This window comes from Phocoena sinus, chromosome 12 (assembly GCF_008692025.1).
Source record: "Phocoena sinus isolate mPhoSin1 chromosome 12, mPhoSin1.pri, whole genome shotgun sequence".
NCBI classification, from domain to species: domain Eukaryota; kingdom Metazoa; phylum Chordata; class Mammalia; order Artiodactyla; family Phocoenidae; genus Phocoena; species Phocoena sinus.
The window spans coordinates 16424657-16447997 of record NC_045774.1 but is presented as its reverse complement, the minus strand read 5'-3'; the positions used below and the strand labels follow the sequence as shown (position 1 = coordinate 16447997).

The following is a 23341-nucleotide window of genomic DNA, read 5'->3' as shown; positions in this document are numbered from 1 at the left end:
TCCAAGACCACCAGGGAAATGCTCTTGTAGACGCCACAGGAAGACGGTTCCAAGATGGCGTGTGTGGCCATCAGTGTTGTGAGGTCATGCTAAGAAGTCATAGAAGGCCTGAGAAATGTCCACTGAGTTATCAACAAGGAAGCAAGAGCAATTTGACTGGACTGGAGCATTGAGAGGACAGAAACCAGGTTTTGATGAGTCCAATCATGTGAGTACGTTGAAAATCTGGTGACAACAAATTTAGACAGCTCTTCAAGAAGTTTGGTTGTGATGGAGAGGAGAGAGAGAAGATAGAAGATAGAGGACCACATGAGACTTAAGGGTTTTCTTTAAGGAGACTTGACCACATTTGATTTGCAGGGGGTAAGGAGCCAGTTGAGAAGGAGAGGTTGACAATGAAAAACAGAAGGTAGAGCAAGAGTGAGGGAGAGAGAAGGCATAGATGGATGAAGTGAGGATTGGATATCAATGCAAAACTGGAGCTTAATAAAAAAAAATCATCTGTCATAAGTGTCCTCTGAACCAGCTGTCAGTACCCTTCATGTTTAGACAGGGGCTAAGGAGGGGTAAGGAGGGTTGTGGTAACCGAAATACACTTGCAATCTGTTGCTATCCAAAAAAGGATCTTGCAAAACTTTGTCTTGTAGCCACAAATGAAACATTTCCCTTTACTCTTAGCCTGAAAGTCTGTCCTATCTGTTGAGTTTTCTAGCAAGCACAGGATTCAGTCTGCTAGTGTTTGTTCTTACTGGTACTACCCAATAGCCCGAACACTTTCATCAGGAGAGTGAGGTGATGTGTAATTAAAATTTGGTTGGAAAGGCTAATTGGAATCTTATCAAATATAAATCTTATTAGAGATCTCCCGTTACCTTATAAAATTTGGATAAAATAAGTCAATGAGTGGGGCTGTAAGTGGGATCCCCAGCACTGACTTGATGGAGAACACTATAAAGTTCAGACTCTGGTCGTTGCAAGAAGGCTGACTTTTCCCAGACTTTGTAGATCCTGGGTCATTTTCTCACGGGGTTCCTGAATAATGATTCTGATAGAAACACTTACAAGTTCAGGCTAAATAAAACACCAGGAAGAGGTTTCCTGGAACTGAGGAACTCTCCAAATACCGATGATTATGTTCATTTTCATCATTGACTCTGGGTATTGGCCTTTCTTATTGGACCCAGAGATAACCTAGTCCAATTTCCTTTTTTAAATCAACCTTTTTCTTCCTCCGGATTATAAACCCACTAGCCATCCCTACTAAAATGCCTGCTTCTTTCCTGCAAGATCTACTACAATCTGGACTCCCCGGTCAACGTGAGGAGTGGTAGGCTTTAGGCCCACCTGCTGACTACCGTTATGTTCCATTGCTTTTGGAGAAACCCGAGAGGGACAGTGATAAGGTTGCTGGCCTTTCTGCAGCAAGAGCACAATTGCTTACCATGCAGACCCTCCTGCCTCTGCCTCTTTTCAGCTACATGACCTTGAACCAGTCAGAGTCTTGCTCTGCCTCAGTTTCTTCATCCATAACATGGCTCTTCCATGAGGGGTTAATGTGAGGATTAAATACGATTCCATGTATAAGTGCCTGGTTTAGCGCTTGGTACACCTTAGTCCTCACTAAATGTAACTGTTACTATAAAAATACACCACAAGGGATCAGGCTCAGCTGAGACCATCCCCGTCTCTTGACAAATCAATTAACTAATGATGTAAATATATCCTGGTTCTTTCCATTGTGCTTGAATGACATACTATCTTTGACATACCTGCTCTGCCCACACACCAACTTGCCCATCCCCAGCCATGGAGAAAAACATGCAGGGAAGAGAGTTTTGTTGTGGTGAACCAAGAGTAGCTTTAAATCTATCGACCTAGTTAACCTAATCACAACCAAACAGGGAAACATATAAATCCATCATGCCATCATTTTTAAAAACCTTCACAAAATTTTACTAGCTTGATATTAATAACCCATTAGAGCAAGTCAACTCAATTCCTTAAATAGATCAACATTTTATTTGTTTGTTATTTTAATTTTTTAAAAATTTTTATTGGAGTATAGTTGATTTACAACGTTGTGGTACTTTCAGGTATACAGCAAAGTGAATCAGCTCTACATATACATATATCCACTCTTTTTTTTTAACATCTTTATTGGAGTATATTTATTTTACAATGCTGTGTTAGTTTCTGCTGTAAAACAAGGTGAATCAGCTGTATGTATACATATATCCTCATATCCCCTCGCTCTTGCTTCTCTCTCCCACCCTCCCTATCCCACCCCTCTAGGTGGTCACAAAGCACCAAGCTGATCTCCCTGTGCTATGCAGCTGCTTCCCACTAGCTATCTATTTTACATTTGGTAGTATATATAAGTCCATGCCACTCTCTGACTTCATCCCAGTTTACCCTTCTCCCTCCCCATGTCCTCAAGTCCATTCCCTACATCTACGTCTTTATTCCTGTCCTGCCCCTAGGTTCTTCAGAACCATTTCTCTTTTTTTAGATTCCGTATATATGTGTTAGCATACGGCATTTGTTTTTCTCTTTCTGACTTATTTCACTCTGTATGACAGATTCTAGGTCCGTCCACCTCACTACAAATATCCCAATTTTGTTTCTTTTTATGGCTGAGTAATATTCCATTGTATATATGTGCCACATCTTCTTTATCCATTCATCTGTTGATGGACACTTAGGTTGCTGCCATGTCCTGGCTATTGTAAGTAGTGCTGCAATGAACATCGTGGTACGTGACTCTATTTGAATTATGCGTTTCTCAGGGTATATGCCCAGTAGTGGGATTGCTGGGTCATATGGTAGTTCTATTTTTAGTTTTTAAGGAACCTCCATACTGTTCTCTGTAGTGGCTATATCAGTTTACATTCCCACCAACAGTGCAAGAGGGTTCCTTTTTCTCCACACCCTCTCCAGCATTTATTGTTTGTAGATTTTTTGATGATGGCCATTCTGACTGGTGTGAGGTGATATCTCACTGTAGTTTTGATTTGCCTTTCTCTTATGATTAGTGATGTTGAGCATCCTTTCATGTGTTTGTTGGCAATCTGTATATTTTCTTTGGTGAAATGTCTACTTAGGTCTTCTGCTCATTTTTGGATTGGGTTGTTTGTTTCTTTGATATTGAGCTACATGAGCTGCTTGTATATTTTGGAGATTAGTCCTGTGTCAGTTGCTTCATTTGCAAATATTTTCTCCCATTCTGAGTGATGTCTTTTCATCTTGTTTATGTTTTCCTTTGCTGTGCAAAAGGTTTTAAGTTTCAATAGGTCCCATTTGTTTATTTTTGTTTTTATTTCCATTTCTCAAGGAGGTGGATCAAAAAGAATCTTGCTGTGATTTATGTTATAGAGTGTTTGTGCCTATGTTTTCCTCTAAGAGTTTTATAGTGTCTGGCCTTACATTTAGGTCTTTAATCCATTTCGAGTTTATTTTTGTGTATGGTGTTAGGGAGTGTTCTAATTTCATTCTTTTACATGTAGCAGTCCAGTTTTCCCAACACCACTTATTGAAGAGGCTGTCTTTTCTCCAGTGTATATTCTTACCTCCTTTATCAAAGATTAGGTGACCATATGTGCGTGGGTTTACCTCTGGGCTTCTATCCTGTTCCATTGATCTATATTTCTGTTTTTGTGCCAGTACCATACTGTCTTGATTACTGTAGCTTTGTAGTATGTCTGAAGTCAGGGAGCCTGGTTCCTCCAGTTCCGTTTTTCTCTCTCAAGATTGCTTTGGCTATTCAAGGTCTTTTGTGTTTCCATACAAATTGTGAAACTTTTTGTTCTAGTTCTGTGGAAAATGCCACTGATAGTTTGATAGGGATTGCACTGAATCTGTAGACTGCTTAGAGTAATATAGTCATTTTCACAATGTTACTTCTTCCAATCCGAGAACGTGGTATGATATATCTCTCCATCTGTTTTCTTTCATCAGTATCTTATAGTTTTCTACATACAGGTCTTTTGTCTCCTTAGGTAGGTTTATTCCTAGGTATTTTATTCTTTTTGTTGCAATAGTAAATGGAGTGTTTCCTTAATTTCTCTTTCAGATAATTCATCACTAGTGTATAGGAGTGTGAGAGATTTCTGTGCATTAATTTTATATCCTGCTACTTTACCAAATCCATTGATTAGCTCTAGTAGTTCTCTGGTAGAGTCTTTATGATTCTCTTTGTATACTATCATGTCATCTGCAAACAGTGACAGTTTTACTTCTTTCCTGATTTGGATTCCTTTTATTTCTTTTGCTTCTCTGATTGCTGTGGCTAAAACTTCCCAAACTATGTTAAATAATAGTGGTGACAGTGGGCAGGCTTGTCTTCTTCCTGATCTTAGTGGAAACGGTTTCAGTTTTTCACCATTGAGAACGATGTTTGGCTGTGGGTTTGTCATATATGGCCTTTATTATGTTGAGGTAGGTTCCCTGTATGCCTACTTTCTAAAGAGTTTTTATCAAGGACGGGTGTTGACTTTTGTAGAAAGCTTTTTCTGTGTCTTTTGAGATTATCATACAGTTTTTCTCCCTCAATTTGTTAATATGGTTTATCACATCGATTGATTTGCATATATTGAAGAATCCTTGCATTCCTGGGATAAACCCCACTTGATCATGTTGTATGATCCTTTTACAGTGCTGTTGGATTCTGTTTGCTAGTATTTTGTTGAGGATTTTTGCATCTATATTCATCAGTGATACTGGCCTGTAGTTTTCGATTTTTGTGACATCTTTGTCTGCTTTGGGTGTCAGGGTGATGGTGGCCTTGTAGAATGAGTTTGGGAGTGTTCCTCCCTCTGCTATATTTTGGAAGAGTTTGAGGATAGTTGTTAGCTCTTCTCTAAGTGTTTGATAGAATTCGCCTGTGAAGCCATCTGGTCCTGGACTTTTGTTTGTTGGAAGATTTTTAATCACAGTCTCAATTTCAGTGCTTGTGGTTGATCTGTTTATATTTTCTATTTATTCCTGGTTCAGTCTCAATTTCAGTGCTTGTGGTTGATCTGTTTATATTTTCTATTTCTTCCTGGTTCAGTCTCAGAAGGTTGTGCTTTTCTAAGAATTTGTCCATTTCTTCCAGGTTGTCCATTTTATTGGCATATAGTGTCCTATTTTTTCTTTTTTTTTCTGCAGTACGCGGGCCTCTCACTGTTGTGGCCTCTCCCGTTGCGGAGCACAGGCTCCAGACGCGCAGGCCCAGTGGCCATGGTTCACGGGCCCAGCCGCTCTGCGGCATATGGGATCTTCCCGGACCGGGGCATGAACCCGTGTCCCCTACATCGGCAGGCGGACTCTCAACCACTGTGCCACCAGGGAAGCCCCAGCATATAGTTTCTTGTAGTAATCTCTCATGGTCCTTTGTATTTCTGCAGTGTCAGTTGTTACATCTTTTTCAATTCTAATTCTATTGATTTGAGTCTTCTCCCTTTTTTTCTTGATGAGTTTGGCTAATTGTTTGTCAATTTTAACTTCTCAAAGAACCAGCTTTTAGTTTTATTGATCTTTGCTATTGTTTCCTTCATTTCTTTTTCATTTATTTCTGATGTTTATGATTTCTTTCCTTCTGCTAACTTTGGGCTTTTTTTGTTCTTCTTTCTCTAATTGCTTTAGGTGTAAGGTTAGGTTGTTTATTTGAGATATTTCTTGTTTCTTGAGGTAGGATTGTATTGCTATAAACTTCCCTCTTAGAACTGCTTTTGCTGCATCCCATAGGTTTTGGGTCATCGCGTTTTCATTGTCATTTGTTTCTAAGTATTTTTTGGTTTCCTCTTTGATTTCTTCAGTAATCTCTTGATTCTTTAGTAATGTATTGTTTAGCCTCCATGTGTTTGTTTTTTTTTTCCTGTAGTTGATATCTAGTCTCATAGCGTTGTGGTCGGAAAAGATACTTGATACGATTTCAATTTTCTTAAATTTACCAAGGCTTGATTTGTGACCCAAGATATGATCTATCCTGGAGAACATTCCCTGAGCACTTGAGAAGAAAGTGTGTTCTGTTATTTATGGGTGGAAAGTCCTATAAATATCAATTAAGTCCATGTTGTTTAATGTATCATTTAAAGCTTGTGTTTCCTTATTTATTTTCCTTTTGGAGGATGTGTCCATTGGTGAAAGTGGGGTGTTTGTTCAAGTCCCCTACTATGATTGTGTTACTATCAATTTCCCCTTTTATGGCTGTTAGCTTTTGCCTATGTATTGCGGTGCTACTATGTTTGGTGCATAAATATTTACAATTGTTATATCTTCTTCTTAGATTGATCCCTTGATCGCAATGTAGTGTCCTTCTTTGTCTCTTGTAATAGTCTTTATTTTAAAGTCTGTTTTGTCTGATATGAGAATTGCTACTCCAGCTTTCTTCTGATTTCCATTTGCATGGAATATCTTTTTCCATTCCCTCACTTTCAGTCTGTATGTGTCCCTAGGTCTGAAGTGGGTCTCTTGTACACAGCATATATACAGGTTTTGCTTTTGTATCCATTCAGCCAGTCTGTGTCTTTTGGTTGGAGCATTTAATCCATTTACATTTAAGGTAATTATCAATATGTATGTTCCTATTACCATTTTCTTAATTGTTTTGGGTTTGTTATTGTAGGCCTTTTCCTTCTCTTGTGTTTCTTGCCTAGAGAAGTTCCTTTAGGATTTGTTGTAAAGCTGGTTTGGTGGAGCTGAATTCTCTTAGCTTTTTCTTGTCTGTAAAGGTTTTAATTTCTCTGTCAAGTCTGAATGAGATCCTTGCTGGGTGGAGTAATCTTGGTTGTTGGTTTTTCCCTTTCATCACTTTAAATATGTCCTGCCACTCCCTTCTGGCTTGCAGAGTTTCTGCTGAAAGATCAGCTGTTAACTTTATGGGTATTCCCTTTTATGTTATTTGTTGTTTTTCTCTTGCTGCCTTTAATATTTTTTCTTTCTATTGAATTTTTGATAGTTTGATTAATATGTGTCTTGGCATGTCTCTCCTTGGATTTATCCTGTATGGGACTCTCAGCACTTTCTAGACTTGATTGACTATTTCCTTTCCCATATTAGGGAAGTTTTCAAATATAATCTCTTCAAATATTTTCTCAGTCCCTTTCTTTTTCTCTTCTCTTCTTCTTCTGGGACCCCTATAATTCGAATGTTGGTGTGTTTAATGTTGTCCCAGAGGTCTCTGAGACTGTCCTCAATTCTTTTCATTCTTTATTCTTTATTCTCCTGTGTGGTAGTTATTTCCACTATTTTATCTTCCAGGTCACTTATCCGTTCTTCTGCCTCAGTTATTCTGCTATTGATTCCTTCTAGAGCATTTTTAATTTCATTTATTGTGTTGTTCATCATTGTTTGTTTGCTCTTTAGTTCTTTTAGGTCCTTGTTAAACGTTTCTTGTATTTTCTCCATTCTATTTCCAAGATTTTGGATCATCTTTACTATCATTACTCTGAATTCTTTTTCAGGTAGACTGCCTATTTCCTCTTCATTTGTTTAGTCTGGTGGGTTTTTACCATGCTTCTTGATCTGCTGCAAATTTCTCTGTCTTCTCATTTTGCTTAACTTACTGTGTTTGGGGTCTCCTTTTCACAGGCTGCAGGTTTGTAGTTCCCGTTGTTTTTGGTGTCTGCCCCCAGTGGGTAAGGTAGGTTCAGTGGGTTGTGTAGGCTTCCTGGTGGAGGGGACTGGTGCCTGTGTTCTGGTGGATGAGGCTGGATCTTGTCTTTCTGGTTGGCAGGACCACATCTGGTGGTGTGTTTTGGGGTGTCTGTGAAACTTATTATGATTTTAGGCAGCCTCTCTGCTAATGGGTGGGGTTGTGTTCCTGTCTTGCTAGTTGTTTGGCATTGGGTGTCCAGCACTGGAGCTTGCTGTTCATTGCGTGGAGCTGGGTCTTAGTGTTGAGATGGAGATCTCTGGGAGAGCTCTCGCCAATTGATACTACGTTGGGCCGGGAAGTCTCTGGTGATCCAATGTCCTGAACTCGGCTCCCTCACCTCAGAGGCTCAGGCCTGACACCCAGCTGGAGCGCCAAGACACTGTCAGCCACGTGGCTGAGAAGAAAAGGGAGAAAAAAATAAATAAATATATAAATAAAATAAAGTTATTAAAATTTAAAATAAAATATTATTAAAATAAAGAAATTTTAAAGTATTAAAAATAGAGAGAGAGCAACCAATCCAATAAACAAATCTAATGATAACAAGCCCTAAAAACTAAACTAAGATAAACATAAAAATCAGAAACTAGTCAGTCACATACAGCAAACCCCAAGTCTGCAGTTGCTCCCGAAGTCCACCGCCTCAGTTTTGGGATGATTCATTGTCTATTCATGTATTCCGCAGATGCAGGTACATCAAGTTGATTGGGGAGATTTAATCCGCTGCTCCTGAGGCTGCTGGGAGAGATTTCCCTTTCTCTTCTTTGTTTGCATAGCTCCTGGGGTTCAGCTTTGGATTTGGACCCGCCTCTGTGTGTAGGTCGCCTGAGGGCCTCTGTTCTTCGCTCAGACAGGACGGGGTTAAAGGAGCAGCTGATTCGGGGGCTCTGGATCACTCAGGCCGGGGTGGGGGAGAGGTACGGATGCGGGGCGAGCCTGCGGCGGCAGAGGCCGGCGTGACATTGCACCAGCCTGAGGCACGCCTGAGTTCTCGCGGGGGAGTTGTCCCTGGATCCCGGGACCCTGGCAGTGGCGGGCTGCACAGGCTCCTGGGAGGGGAGGTGTGGATAGTGACCTGTGCTCGCACACAGGCTTCTTGGTGGCGGCAGCAGCAGCCTTAGCGTCTCATGCCCGTCTCTGGGGTCCGCGCTGATAGCCGCGGCTCGTGCCCACCTCTGGAGCTCGTTCAGGCGGCGCTCTGAATCCCCTCTCCTCGTGCACCTGAAACAATGGTCTCTTGCCTCTTCGGCAGCTCCAGACTTTTTCCCGGACTCCCTCCCGGCTAGCTGTGGCGCACTAGCCCCCTTCAGGCTGTGTTCACGCAGCCAACCCCAGTCCTCTCCCTACGCTCCGACCAACGCCTGAGCCTCAGCTCCCAGCCCCACCCGCCCCGCCGGGGGACCAGACAAGCCTCTCGGGCTGGTGAGTGCCGGTTGGCACCCATCCTCTGTGCGGGAATCTCTCTGCTTTGCCCTACGCACCCCTGTTGCTGTGCTCTCCTCCGCGGCTCTGAAGCTTCCCCCGCTGCCATCCCCTGTTCCCGTCAGTGAAGCAGCTTCCTAGTGTGTGGAAGCTTTTCCTCCTTCACAGCTCCCTCCCAGAGGTACAGGTCCCGTCCCTATTCTTTTGTCTCTGTTTTTTCTTTTTTCTTTTGCCCTACGTACGTGAGGACTTTCTTGCCTTTTGGGAGGTCTGAGGTCTTCTGCCAGCGTTCAGTAGATGTTCTGTAGGAGTTGTTGTTCCACATGTAGATGTATTTTTGATGTATTTGTGGGGAAGAAGGTGATCTCCATGTCTTACTCCTCTGCCATTTTGAAGGTCCTCCTCTTTTTAGCTTTTAGTATTAAAGATTTTCTCTTTTAATGACGCATGCAGAGTCTGTATTGCACGTGAAGGAGTGCATTCATATTGTAATTAATGCTGGAGTGCCGAAGCTCTGAATGCACTCATACACAGGCATAAATCCTCAAGAAGAGATGAAAGCAGATGAGAGATGTCAACAAACTATGGGGGTGCTCACAATCCAGCACTGATGTTGCAGAATGGACAACATTCCTCCTAGTTGTGGTACTGTGATCCAGGCTCCTTTCATTTGGGGTCTTTCCATTTTTCACCACATGGCTACTGAGTCTATTCTAGGAGCTTTCTCTAGTCCATCCAGCTCACCTTTAATTTATTTGATCAGAATCAGCACAGTGGATCCCAGGTGATGGTTTTTCACATGCACTTTTTGAAACTCTTGTCTCATCGGGTGCCGCGTGCAAAGGCCTTGCACTCAGCACTTCAGATCAGAGTTCCTCGTGTGAAATGGCTATGCAGACAACTCACCTTGTCTGGGATAAGCGCCACGCACAGCACTGCTACCCGCTCTTTTTTTTTTTTAAGGTTCTTTTCCCATATAGGCCATTACAGAGTATTGAGTAGAGTTCCCTGTGCTATACAGCAGGTCTTATTAGTTATCTATTTTATATATAGTAGTGTGTATATGTCGATCCCAATATTCAAATTAATCCATCCCCCCTTAAATAGATCGACATTTTGTATCTAATTTATTTTGAAGACTAGTCTAAGTTGTTATCTTGCTCTAGGTTAAAAATTCACTGAGTACTCTTGGGATGGCTTTGTAGTTAGTGATTACACTTGCTGTATGTTATTTTTAGAAAAACAGTGTTTCAACCTTAAAGAACTTTGAGGCCCCGCAATAGAGCAGACCCCAAGTTACTTCTTTACAAAGACCAGGCTCCCCTATGCTTACTCTCTTGGGCCTTCCTCCAGAGCAGGGTAGGGTGGCCTTCTATTTAAGTTCCAGGCACCGCTAAGCCCCTCCCTTTTCATAAAATGTAAATCTAAGTCCTCCTCTCTTTGCCGTTGCAATGTTTATGACTGTATATCAGGCCAGCACATAAAATAACGAATTCCAATATTTATCAGTTACACTGGGGCTAATATTAGAACAAAGTATATGAAGGATTGTTGAAGGAAGTGCAGTTTTTTTGGTTTCTCAAAATCAGGGGTTTCTACAGATCCATAAATGCCTAAGATCTTCATATATGGGTTTCCATGTACCCTTCCTGTCTTCCTGAACATAAGCTTCAGTCAGGTTTTCAGGAGAGTTAGAAACCGCTGCTCTAGATTTTCTGTAATGTGTTCCCCAATCAAGCCAGAGTTGAGAACCTGACACGTGCCACTTTCCTCTGGCCCCCATGAAACCCATGGCTGAACTTACTCTAAGGATGTTATCGAAAAATTGCTAATTCCATACAATTTTTTCTTATGAAAATTCATAGAATATATTTCTTTATGGCATTACAACTAGGAATAGATGTGAATGGATTGTTTTCCACGAAGAGTAATATACACTGTTTGTTAGCTGCTAGAAAGTTTAGGGCCAAACTCTTGACCCACCTCCTACATAAGTAGTTAGGACTTCACAACATATATTTTGTGTTCCTCGATATTGGGGTCTGAGAGATGGATGACTAAATAACAAACACCCATTTCCTCCTGCCTGGGTTCTAAACTATGTGAGAAATCAATACTGAAGACAGAGATGGAGGTCCAAATGTCAGCTTTATTACCAAGTAAAGCTGGATGGGAGAACTCAGCTGCGGTGTGAGGAGAAATGGACCAGTAACATTCCATCCTGACTTCCACAGACTTGCCCATCGAGTCACAGATTGTGGCTGAAAGCCCTCGCCCTGCTCTACAGGAGGATGTGAAGTCTCTGCAGACAGGCACACTCTCCCCAGAGGAGAGAGCCTCTCAATCCTTTATTCCAAAGGCACAATCAGAAAAACCATCTGGCCCTGGAACCTGGCTTACCTCCCCGAATGAGGGGCTGGGGCAAGAGGCAGGAGCATGGCTCTATGGAGACCCTCCCATATGGGGAGGGGAAGCCGTTACCCCCAACACTGACCTTTCTCCTTTTTTCTTTCCTACCTTCATTCTCCCTTTGCCCAATTTCCTTAACTGTTTAGCTAATTGCATCATATGTATTATTGTAAAATTCTTTACATTCTTTTTGGAATAGCTTGGGTCAAATAATTTAACTAAAGAATTTCTTTTAAAATCAGAGGAATCCTAATATTTTTCTGGCATGAGATAGCAAGACCCCACGCATTTAGAGTGCTTCAAGAGGAAGGCACCAGAGGAGTCTGGAAGTGAGCGAATTTTTTTCCGGGGCCTCTGTGTGCCTTGTCTATCTTTAATACCAGCTTTTTAAGCTCTGTCTTTTAAAAACCCAAAGAGATCTGTACTTCAAGCCTATTAACATGTGTCGCCTCAGAGTAGCTATAGTTAATATCTTTAGGGAAGACAGATATTACAAAATGTTCTATCACAAACCCACTTTGTACAGGTAACAAAAAAATAAAAAATAGATAAGCTGGTCTTCATTAAAATGAAAGATTTTTGTGCATCAGAGAAAACTATGAACAGATAAAAAGACAACCTACAGAATGGGAGAAAATATTTGCAAATCATATTCCTGGTATATATGTAGAATATCCAGAATATATTAAAAAAATACCAACTTAACAACAAAAAATTAAACAATCCAATTCAAAACAGGCAAAGGACTTGAATAGACATCCATCAAAAAAGGACATATACAAATGACCAACAAACACATGAAAGAGATGCTCTGCATCATTAACCATCAGGGAAATGAAAATCAAGACCACAATGAGATACCAGTTCACACTTACTGGGATAGCTACAATTTTTTGAAAATGGAAAATAACAATTGTAGAAGAGGATTTGGAGAAATTGGGACCTTCAGACATTGCTGCTAGGAATATTTAGTGTTTCAGCCACTGAGGAAAATAGTTTGGTGGTTCCTCAAAAAGTTAAACATAGAATTACCGTATGAGCCAGCAACTCCACTTCTAGGTAGAATCCCGGAAAAAATGGAAAACAGGGACTCAAATGAAGACTTTTACAGAAATGTTCATAGCAGCACTCTTCACGATAGCCAAAAGGTAGAGAAACCCAAATGTCCATCAATGGATATATGGATAAACAAATTATGGTACTTTCATATAATGGAATATTATTCAGCCATAAAAGCTAATGAAGTACTGATACATGTTACAAAATAGATGAACCTTGAAAACATTATGTAAGTGGAAAAAAGCCAGACACAAAAGGGCAAGTATTGTGTGATGCCACTTATATGAGGTACCTAGAATAGACAGATTCATAGACAGAAAGTAGATTAGAGGTTACCTGGGGAAGGGTGGGAAGAGGAGAGGTATAAGGGAGCTATTGTTTAATGGCTACAGAGGTCCTGTTTGGAGTCATGAAAGAATTTTGAAAATAGTGGTGATAGTTGCACAGCATTATGAATGTAATTAATTCCACCAAAACGTACACTTCAAAATGTTTAAGGTTTTGTCATATAAATATATATATAACATATAAATAGCATTTTATGTTATTAAGTGTTAATATTAAATTATACAAATTTTAGTTATATATTTTACCACAATAAAAAAATAACCATTCAAAATTGACAACAGTTAAAATTGTATTTAGGGAATCTAACATTCCTTCCTTTACTTTTCTCAGCAGACACCTTGCTGAAATAGTGAAATGCAATGGCGTTTGTATCAAATTAAACTTTAACTAATAGATGTCGATATTTTAAAATAAAAAACCAAGATGATTAGCAAGTGGCGAGACAGCTTTTTCCTGTGCTTTCTTCTGCAAGAAACAGGAAATAAAAATGAAAAGCAGGTAGATTTTGCTGCCCAAAAGAATGTATAGGGGCTTCCCTGGTGGCGCGGTGGTTGAGAATCTGCCTGCTAATGCAGGGGACACGGGTGCGAGCCCTGGTCTGGGAAGATCCCACGTGCCGCGGAGCGACTAGGCCCGTGAGCCACAACTCCTGAGCCTGCGCGTCTGGAGCCTGTGCTCCGCAACAAGAGAGGCCGCGATAGTGAGAGGGCCGCGCACCGCGATGAAGAGTGGCCCCCGCTCGCCGCAACTAGAGAAAGCCCTCGCACAGAAACGAAGACCCAACACAGCCAAAAATAAATGAATAAACAAATGTGGGGTTTAAAAAAAAAAAGTATAACTTATAGTTACCATTGAATTGTGGTCAAATCTCATTATTCACATCCCACGAAAGGGATGTTAGCTAGTTTTAGTCAACTGGTGTTGATATTAACACGTGGAATACGGTGAAATCTTTCCCAATGTTGTTGCGAAGCCATTTACCCCTTCTGTTCCTTGAACGTTTAGTTTCTTTCCTTAGGAGCTGCCAGTATTATGCAGGTAACACAGGACCGCACCATCATCCCCTTTAAGCTGCAGCATTGCAGACAACGGCTCACGTGCAACCCTGCTTCTTTTGCAGAGCATAGGAAACTTGGAAACATGACTGTGACCGTGAAGAAGACCGTCCCCTCTCCTGAGGCTGTGCAGATTCTCTACCAGCGAATGCGATACGAGTACGAGTTCTACCACTACGTCAAGGAGCAGTTCCACCTGCTGAAGCGCAAGTTCGGACTGAAGTCCCGGGTCAGCCACCCCGTACTGAGACCCCAGTTCTTCCTTCCGACCCCACTGGAAACAGAGGAGCCGATTGATGACGAGGAACAGGACGATGAGAAGTGGCTCGAAGATATTTATAAGAGGTGATGCCAGCTCTGTGTTGCCTCCAATGGCTTAATCTCCCTTTCCAGAAAGTTTTTTGTTTGGGGAAGAAAAATCCTTAAGGGACGAAATTAATGCTAGGCAGCATTAAAAAGAACAAAACGTTCCCACAGGTTGGGGTCATTGGGAGATGCCCGGTTTTGCGGGTTTTATTTGTTTGATTTTATTCTGTGTTTTTCTGGCTCCTTGGGTCCTTCTGAGGTACACTACATGGCTCCATCACAAGGCACCTCGTCATAAAATAGCTTTTCTTCCCCTAGCATAAACGAGAGAAAGCGGAGAAATAGAGCCTGTAGCCCAATAACTTATCATCTGTAAGATGACCTATAAAAATATTACCTCAGTGGTAGGAAACATCCAGACTTGTATATTTCAGTAGAAACACAAAACCAGTTCAGAGACCAGGGAATCTACTCTAGAAGGATCTAAGAGGAGAAGTTCAGACAGATAAGGACATCAGAAGGAAGGATGTCCCTGGGTAAGTGGTTTCTGCCCGCATGGGTAGAATTCTGCCTCTGGTCCATCTCAGGGGACAGTCTCACCAAGAGCAGCACACTTATTATCTCTGAAAGAGCAAGTAGGCTTGTGCCACACCCTTCACCAGTCCAGAGCCTTGAGTACCTCTCAAGGTCAAAGCGCACAGCAAACTCCATTGAGACATTTCATTTCCGAGCACCATTCTGACAGATTTCAAAGTAGCATAGCCAGGAAAAGAGTTTGTTGGCTGTGTAAAGAAGAGCACAGGCAAGACAGATCAACTCTGGAGGACATGTGGCCTAGGAAAACGGCATGGCTGTGTCCTGTGCACCCTATATGAAGCATGTCTCTTACCAGCATTGCTTTAACTGGAAACCCAGGAACCAATTTAGCTCTGACATTTGTGACTCCTGTGGCATAAGTTCCAAGTCTGACCACAGACGATGCACGATCTATCAGGCACACCCCTGGCCAGCTGTGTCCCAAAGTAGCTGGTATCTTTTACCTTCTAATCCCTTAAGAGGTACTTGTTTTTGGTGTTTTGGGGGCTCAGAAAGGGATACTGAGTTCTGTGCAGGCAGCAGTCGAAATACTATGGAAGCAACTCCCTGCTGAGAACCCTTACTAGGACATCGGGAAGAGAAGCAGGAGCTTCTGGGTAAGAGACTGCTTGGCTAGATTTATGAGTAGCTGTCTGCCCCCAAAGTGATCTGAGTAGAAGTCGGGCAGTTCCATTCCTCCAAAATATCTCTTCCCCATCCCATTCCCATCACCTGCCCATCTCCGTGATGCCTTGGTTCAGTCATTAGAAATCTATTTCTTTGGATTTGAGATGTTTTCATCTTTGACCACCCCCCCCCCGAAAATACACATACTCTTGGGTGGATAATATATAGCCAGCTGAGAAGCAGGGGTGCAGGTGCTGGTGACAGGCAAGGTACTTGGGACAAATTTTGTCTCCTTCATGTTTTTTCCCCTAGAGCCAGCCCTTCAAGAGCACTAGCAAAGTGTGAGTTGGGAATACTTAATAGTAAATAAGACTCTGACTTTACACAAGATACACATTTTCTGCTTTTCAGAAACCAACAAGTCTCTCTAGAATTTTTTCTTCGTTCACTAAAACTGGACGGTAGCCAAGATATAAAGCAAGTCATTTGGAACCTGTCAAGTGTGCACTAAAGCTACTTTATTATGAGATGTATTGAGAAGGCTCCACCCCGCAGGAGTCCAGTGAAGGCTGGGACCACAGAGGCACAGAGTCCAGCATTTGGCCACTTGTGGGCCTCCTTTCTGCCTCAGAGAACTGGGGCAGGGAAGTGATGAAGGGAAATGTTCTTAGAAGAGGAAATATCCTTTGTCCTGTTTAGAGAGACCAGGGCCCTACCGTTAGGCTTACTTTAAAAATCAACCCGGAGAAGCTATCATACTCAACAACAGAGCAAGAGCTGCTGCCTGGTACCCTGTGAGTCCATCCCTTTGAAATCGCATATAAAGAATGATCGTTAGTTTACACACTGTGCAATCTCATTATCTGAAAATAAGGCCTGCGAAGTGTTCTCTGCTGTTGTCAGCACATCAGGACAATTCGTCATTTAAAAAAGTGCATCCTCTCAGTGCAAGTTCACATGGGCACTTCTACCTGTGTGTTCAAAGGCATTTATCGTCAGCAGTGATCATTATAACGTCACAGCGAACGAGGCTGGCTGATTTACTTACAGGGCCTTAATGTAATTTTGCCCCAACAAACAGCCTCTGGGCCCTAAAAGTCGAGGCACTTCATCAGTTTATCTGGCACACACGACAACGTTTCTTTGGCCCTGAGCCCAACACAGTTTGTACTTCATGAAATATATTGTACATTTTACATAGTTTAATTTAAAAAATACATTTTAAGCTGGTAGATCTTTGACTGCCTTATTTATTATAAGCTTTCAGCACATTCCAAGGTTTTAGTTACTCAGGAAGGAGTTAATTAAAATGATTTTATTTTGGTCTGATGGATGTTTTTTAAAAGGAAAATTATTATTATGAACCTTCAGCCTACTTTCCTTGAGTGCCGTAAAAGTGCTTGTAAAGTGTTTTGTTTTTTTTTTTTTAAGAAGAAAACATGGTGTTTGACATTGATGGAAATTCAAAAATATATATGGAACTGAAACATTAGCTTAGCTAAAATAAAAGCAATCTGTGTTTGACATGAAGTGTTCCTTAACTTATTCATTACCCGTATAAATAAATGAATAGAAATAAGTTGAAAATTTTTCCATTCTGTCGATAGCTGGAAATAAAGGTGCCTGCAGATCCTCACTGCCCCCTCAGCCTTCTTAGTAGGCCAAGCTTCTTCCTTAAGATGTGATTTTGGGAACGATGTATTTTTAACCATCTAGAAACTCTTATAATTAGATGATAAACACCTGCTGGCTTCGTTGCTATGTGCACTGGTTGGTTGGGTGTCAGGGTGCTTCGTCGGAATCCCCAGCCATGATAGTGGGGTATCTATGCTGCCCACCTGCAGTCACGTCGCTGTGAAAATAAGGCTGTGCCATCCCACGTCGCTCGGCGAGTACTCTGATCTCCTTCTCAGACATGTAGAGCCTCCAAAGGTGGCTGATTCTAACCTCCCAAGTGAGCAGGCTCTAATCCAGAAATGCTCTTCCTGAGAAGTTTCACTGCTGCATCAAATGGAACTCACAGAGAGAGAGAGGGAATCCCCATGCTTTCTAAATACTGGACACTCCAGTCCAACTCCATGTGACTATTTTATAAAAGAAAAGAACCAGAGTCTTGGTACTGGATGAAAGAAAAATCCATTTTGGTAAAAATAGCATGCTTAACTTCAGGTAAGAATCTGAGGGTCTTGAAAACAGCAAAGTGATCAGTGGTTACTTTATCAGTTAATTTGTCTGTAACCCAGTCACAAGATGTTTGACTCTGAGTGAACTTTAAAGGCAAAAGTACTAAACAAAACCAGGACTCTGCCCCCTCTGGAGCTGCTTGTGTGTTCTGAAGTTCGTTATAAATGTGCTGTTACCTGCGGGCTTATCCAATGAGCTATTTGGCCTCAAATGAATTTTATAGGTAATGGCAGTCTTTCTTAAAAGGCAAAATGATGATCCACAGCCATTCAGGAAGACAATTCTGTGGGTCAAAACTGTGAAACTCCCTTCAAATAAAAATAAAGGGGATTTATTTTACTAAAATAATTTACTTCCACCTGATGACAAAGAAATCGATTTTTTAAAGTATTTTGAATACGCTGCCAAAGAAAAGTCTATTTTAGGCTACCAGTATTGAGTCTGTTAAGAAAAACACATGGAACTTCTTTCACAGCTCAGAAAACTCATTGTGGTGTAACCCAGTGTATTCATTTGCTAGAGCTGTCATAACAGAGTCCCACAGACAGAGTGGCTTAAACAACAGAAATTTATTTTCTCACAATTCTGGAGGCTGGAAGTCTGAGCTCAAGGTGTCAGCAGGGTTGATTTCTTCTGAGGCCTCTCTCCTTGGCTTGCACATGGCCGTCTTCTCCCTGTGTCTTCACGTGGTCTTCACTCCATGTGTGTTCATGTCTGTATCCAAATTTCCTCTTTTTATAAGGATCCCAGTCATCCTGGATTAAGGCCCACTCTGAAGACCTCATTTTAATTTGATCACCTCTGTAAAAACCCTACCTCCAAATATAATCACATTCTGAGGTACTGTGGGTTAGGGCATCAATATATGAATTTCATGGGGACACGAATCAGCCTGTAACACCCAGATGACAGCAGAAAAGTTAGAGCAGATGAAGTAAACTCCAGCTAGGAGAAAAGCAAACCTAAAATCGCAGACCACTAGGGCTGCAATGGGGCTCAGCAGTCATCTGGTCCTTTCCCTCATTTTACAGATGAGGAAACCAAGGTCCAGATGGGAGATGCAAATACATCACGGGCTTTTTCCATTCAGAGTTTAATTAACTTTTGAGTACCAAATTAAAACCATAAAATAGTGATGGAGCCAGAGTCCATCTACTGACCTAGAATCCGGAGTGGGAATGATAAGGCGCATTTAGCCGCTCCCAGTACCACCTGCCACCTGAAGGGAGCACAGCAAGCTGCCCTCTGCAGCTCTCCTAGGAGCTGGGGATGTAGGACCCTCTTCCGCAGAGGGAGGCCCTATTGGTTTTCAAGCACTTACGTCCTCAGAAACTGGTATCAGATATTCTAGGTTTTTCTCTCTACTCAGAGGTTCTTGTTTTTGGATAAACAGACTTGGACCACGTTTGCCGATCTCAAATTATAGAGTTTCATTTTTCTTAGAGGCAAAATGAAAAGTCATGTCCTACTTCCTGTATGGCGTTTTAGATGGACCCATCTCAAAAAATAAAGTCAAATGCAGCTCATGAAACTAGTTGAAGGTGAGTGCAGACATGCCCTTGGAAAACCAGAACTAGAGGCTAACCAGGCCCTGATCACTCGCAGGCCTCCTTGCTCACCGACTGTTCCACTCACTTGAGAATTCCTTTCTGCCTAGGGCAGGCTTGGCTCACAGCTCGGGCACTGCTGATTCCCAGGGAACACACAGGCCCACAGATGTTCATGGGTCACAGAATTGTGAACTGACCACTTGTGCATTTTGGATTTCAACTTGTAAACATGGGGATTCCCTTTTTTAAAAAAAGAAAGCAAGAAAGAAAGAAAGAAAGAAAAAGAAAAAAAAAAGGAAGGGAAGAAAAATCACCACGCAAAGGAAAACTGTGAGCTAAGTTTTTCCTTTTGGAATCTTGGCGTGTGGGTGTAGCTATCTTCAATCTGGCTTTTGCCAGACACTGTATGCTTTGGGCAGGCATGGAGCAATCTGCCTTACGCTGTACTGCCAGAACATTCAGACTTGACCTGTAACACGCCTCATTCCAGTCCTGAGCAGGGACAGCCGGGAGGACAGGCTGCGCCAGACGCAGCACACTGACTGCTTGGTGCAACTCAGAGAAGAGGCGAAAAGCAGGAAGCAGAGCGTTGACTGCCTGGGGCAAGCAGCAGAGTCCCCAGGTCCGAGCCTCAGATGGTCTGTTTCACTGGGCATTTGAGTAAATCACTTGACCTCCCCACGCCTGAAGTCAACCCAGCTGGAAAGCGTTGGGAAGAACACAGGACGTCCCTTGACAACGAAGAGCTGCTTCTGGGCTGAACCCTGTCCCACCCTCTACCCCCATATGCTAAGAGACTAAGAACCACAGTCCTTCTGGGGCTGCGTCCCCAGCAAAAGAGAACAGAATTACACATAAGTCCAGATCCATTGATGCCCCCAGTCCCTCACGTCTTCCAGTGCAGTTGCCCAGTGTACCAATGAGTCGAAAAGCAGCACTTCCGAAATGTCAACGGAGCTGATAGGAAGAGGCTCATTCTACTGGGTGTGAGTCAGTGTTATTATCCAAGACAAACCACTCTGTGGATCTCCATTTTTCTCAACACTCCCTTCGGGAGTTTATCTAGCTGTGAGTTATAGGATTCCTCTTTGACTCACAGCTTCTACTAAATACAGGCTTCCTCTAAGTCCTTTGAAGGACCCTGTGTCTGTGGTCCTACTAATAAGGAGCTTAGACCGTCCCTGCGAATTAGCACAGGCTGTGTACAAGGAAAAGTTTCAATAAAAGTTGAAAACCTGACAGGACGGGTGCTGTGCTTTTTGGAGCCTTATTTCTCATTCTCAGAAGTGGCATCAGTGCTATGATGTGGGAGAAATCTGGTGATGATTTTGTGGGCTGCTGATGTGTTCAGCATGGCCCATCCTTCTGAGGGCCTTCCTTCCACTATAGGACGGCCACGGTTTGAGACTTTAATACGTTGGTTACTAATGTTTCACATGCAAAGGAGAGCTACGACACTAACCGCAAACGTCCTTACAGCCCCCCTATTTGCTGCTTGTATCAAAGGTACTGCTTTCTTTCCTCCTTTCCTTGGTACACTCTCCTGTGTGTTCTCCATCTTTGATTGAAAGTTAATGAAATTCTAATCCAGTGCATGTTCCCAAAGGATAATTCACGAACCAGGTGTGTGAGATAGGCGTGGAAAAAAACCTTGTGTTAATCTGGAAAATGCCGAAGTTCAAAGACTAGTGTCATACAGTACAGTGGTATTTTAAGGGCATGCTAAGGGCCTGGAGGAATATTGCAGTTAAAAAACTCAGTTTATCTTGTCAAACCCTACATTTCTCAGAACTAAGACCCATTAATAGCCTGTGGAACTAGTGTTCTGGAGATTATGCTTTGAGAAGCATTGTTTTAATGTAAGTCATTTCCTCCTCATTGGAAGAGTTTCTTTCCCTCTGCTGTGGTTCATGTTTTGGTCTTCCAATGGTCCATGTATCCTGCCTGAGGAAAATATATTTACCGATGATTATTAACATTTTGACAGATAGAAGATGAAGGCCAATAACATGTTTAGTAAAATAATTAACAAGGAATCATATTCTAATTTTGCTTATTCGCCCTAATTTCAATTCCCTCCCTCATGAGAAAGTCTTTTTAAAGTAAAACTTTTTATGCTTTTTAATATGATTTGGGTACCTCAAATCAATTCAGTCCTTCCATGACAATGGTGCTCAAATCAAATTGGGTAACAGACCTCTGCACCCTGTCTTCCCTGGTCTGTGGTTGGTTATACAGTAGGAAGGAAACAGTGGCAAAAGAGAGATCTCAAGTTGTTCAGATAAGGTTGGTGTTTGGAGATAAGAACTCTCAGCTCCTGAACTTGAGCTCAGCTTTTGCACACTGGGGCACCTGTGTTGTTCAGCACACTAGGGGGAGCCGTATCCATAACAATTTACTCAAGAAATGCCAAGGTCTTTCCAAACCTAATTTTTCTCCCATACCTGCTTATTTTCCTTCAATGCTTTAGGGTAGTATGGGCGAGGCAAGTCATGGTTAAGGTATTTAAAACACAACATACACACTGTCAACCCAGCAATAGGTTATTTCTCCCAGGCTCTGTAACCTACTTTAGTTTTGTTGCTCTTGTTCTAAAATCACTGTAGTATTTTTAAAAATGTCTTTATCAATCTTTCCTGAGTGTGTTGTATAATTACAACATGATTGAAACTCTGATTTGATGAGTCACAAGAGGTGACTCACGTGATGACTCGATGATCGTCATAACCCTCGAGCAATCCCGCCATTGCAGCTAAAAAGGTAAATAGAAAGTAGTACAATGGGGCTTCCCTGGTGACGCAGTGGTTGAGAGTCCGCCTGCCAATGCAGGGGACGCTAGTTCGTGCCCTGGTCCGGGAAGATCCCACATGCCGCGGAGCGGCTGGGCCCGTGAGCCATGGCCGCTGAGCCTGTGCGTCCGGAGCCTGTTGCTCCGCAACGGGAGAGGCCACAACAGTGAGAGGCCCGCGTACCGCAAAAAAAAAAAAAAAAAGAAAGTAGTACAATGAAACAAACATGGATGTCAGAAGAAGTCAAGAATGCCATATTGCCCTGTCATCAAGGCAGCCCAAACTATAAAATTCAGATAATTCTCAATTCAAATTATTTTAATATACAAAAACTCACTGGCACACAGACGGGCTCAATGTGGAGGAGGTGAACAATCAGTGAAGACCTGAATAAAAAGGTTTCATACGGGATTTGTGCTACACCCCCAGGGACAGTGGAATTTGCAGAAAATAGCAGGGCAGATCTAAAGCACAAAGATCACTACCTTTATAGCAGATCTGCAAGAAGGGTCTTGTACCCTGTGTGTATAATAGGAAATAAAGGTCCCATGAAGTTAAATAATGAGCTCCTGGCAGCACAGTAAGTAGCAGGTCCAGGATGCATGTCCAAAAAGGCAAGATACGACTGAGGCTGACTGCCAAGGACTCTGGAAGAAATGTGTACTTCACTCTAAGGGCAACGAGAAGCTCCCCTGGGCATTTCAGAAAAGGAAGGCAACATGAGGAAACCATTTTTCTAAGTTAATTAACAGGTGAGCTGATTGTTCTCCCTTTGTCCTCCTCCCCTTCCATTCACTACTCTTCTTCACAGACTCCATCTCCTGAGATGCTGATCCCTGTGAATTGTGTCACCTGGCCTCACTGCCTGCTGCCTCTCTGGTAGATTTGACCAATGGGTGGCGTGCAGGAAATGGGGAACTTCTGAATGGAATTCTGCCTCTGACTATATAATGGGGAAGGAAGTACAAGGCAAAACTCTGGTTTAGTCATCCCATGTGTGCATGGGGGATGGGCTCATCGGTGTTGGCCATGAGACTGGAGAGGAAGGACAGAAGCCAGAACTTTAAGTTGACCGATTTCAATCAGTGGAACACAGTGCCTTGCATAGAAGTGCTCAGTAAATATTTGCTGAGTTGAATACACCACAAGGAACTAAGGGAAAATACAGCATTAACTCAAATATTTCCAGCTTGGGTAGAGATGTAAGTCATAGAATGAGATGGTGGGGTGACAGAGGTGACTTAGTGGGTAGAGGAGTCCAGCTGGAGATGTGTGGCTGTGTTGAGATCAATGTGCCTACTCACCCCTTCCTCTATTTCATTGTCCTCAGTGGCAGGGTTCCTAGTGGACATTACATGGATCCCCCCAGCCCTCTGTGTG

At 42.3% G+C, this 23341-nt stretch overlaps 1 protein-coding gene across 1 annotated transcript in view; it reads left to right on the top strand.

Annotated features, from left to right (window-relative positions):
- The window catches only part of UST (uronyl 2-sulfotransferase), a 302202-nt gene extending 285240 nt beyond the window's left edge, over positions 1-16962 (top strand). Inside the window, 1 exon segment of the mRNA XM_032651795.1 lies at positions 13995-16962. Coding sequence (XP_032507686.1) covers positions 13995-14278 — 284 coding nt within the window. The 3' untranslated portion in view covers positions 14279-16962.
- Positions 16963-23341: the final 6379 nt, after the last annotated feature.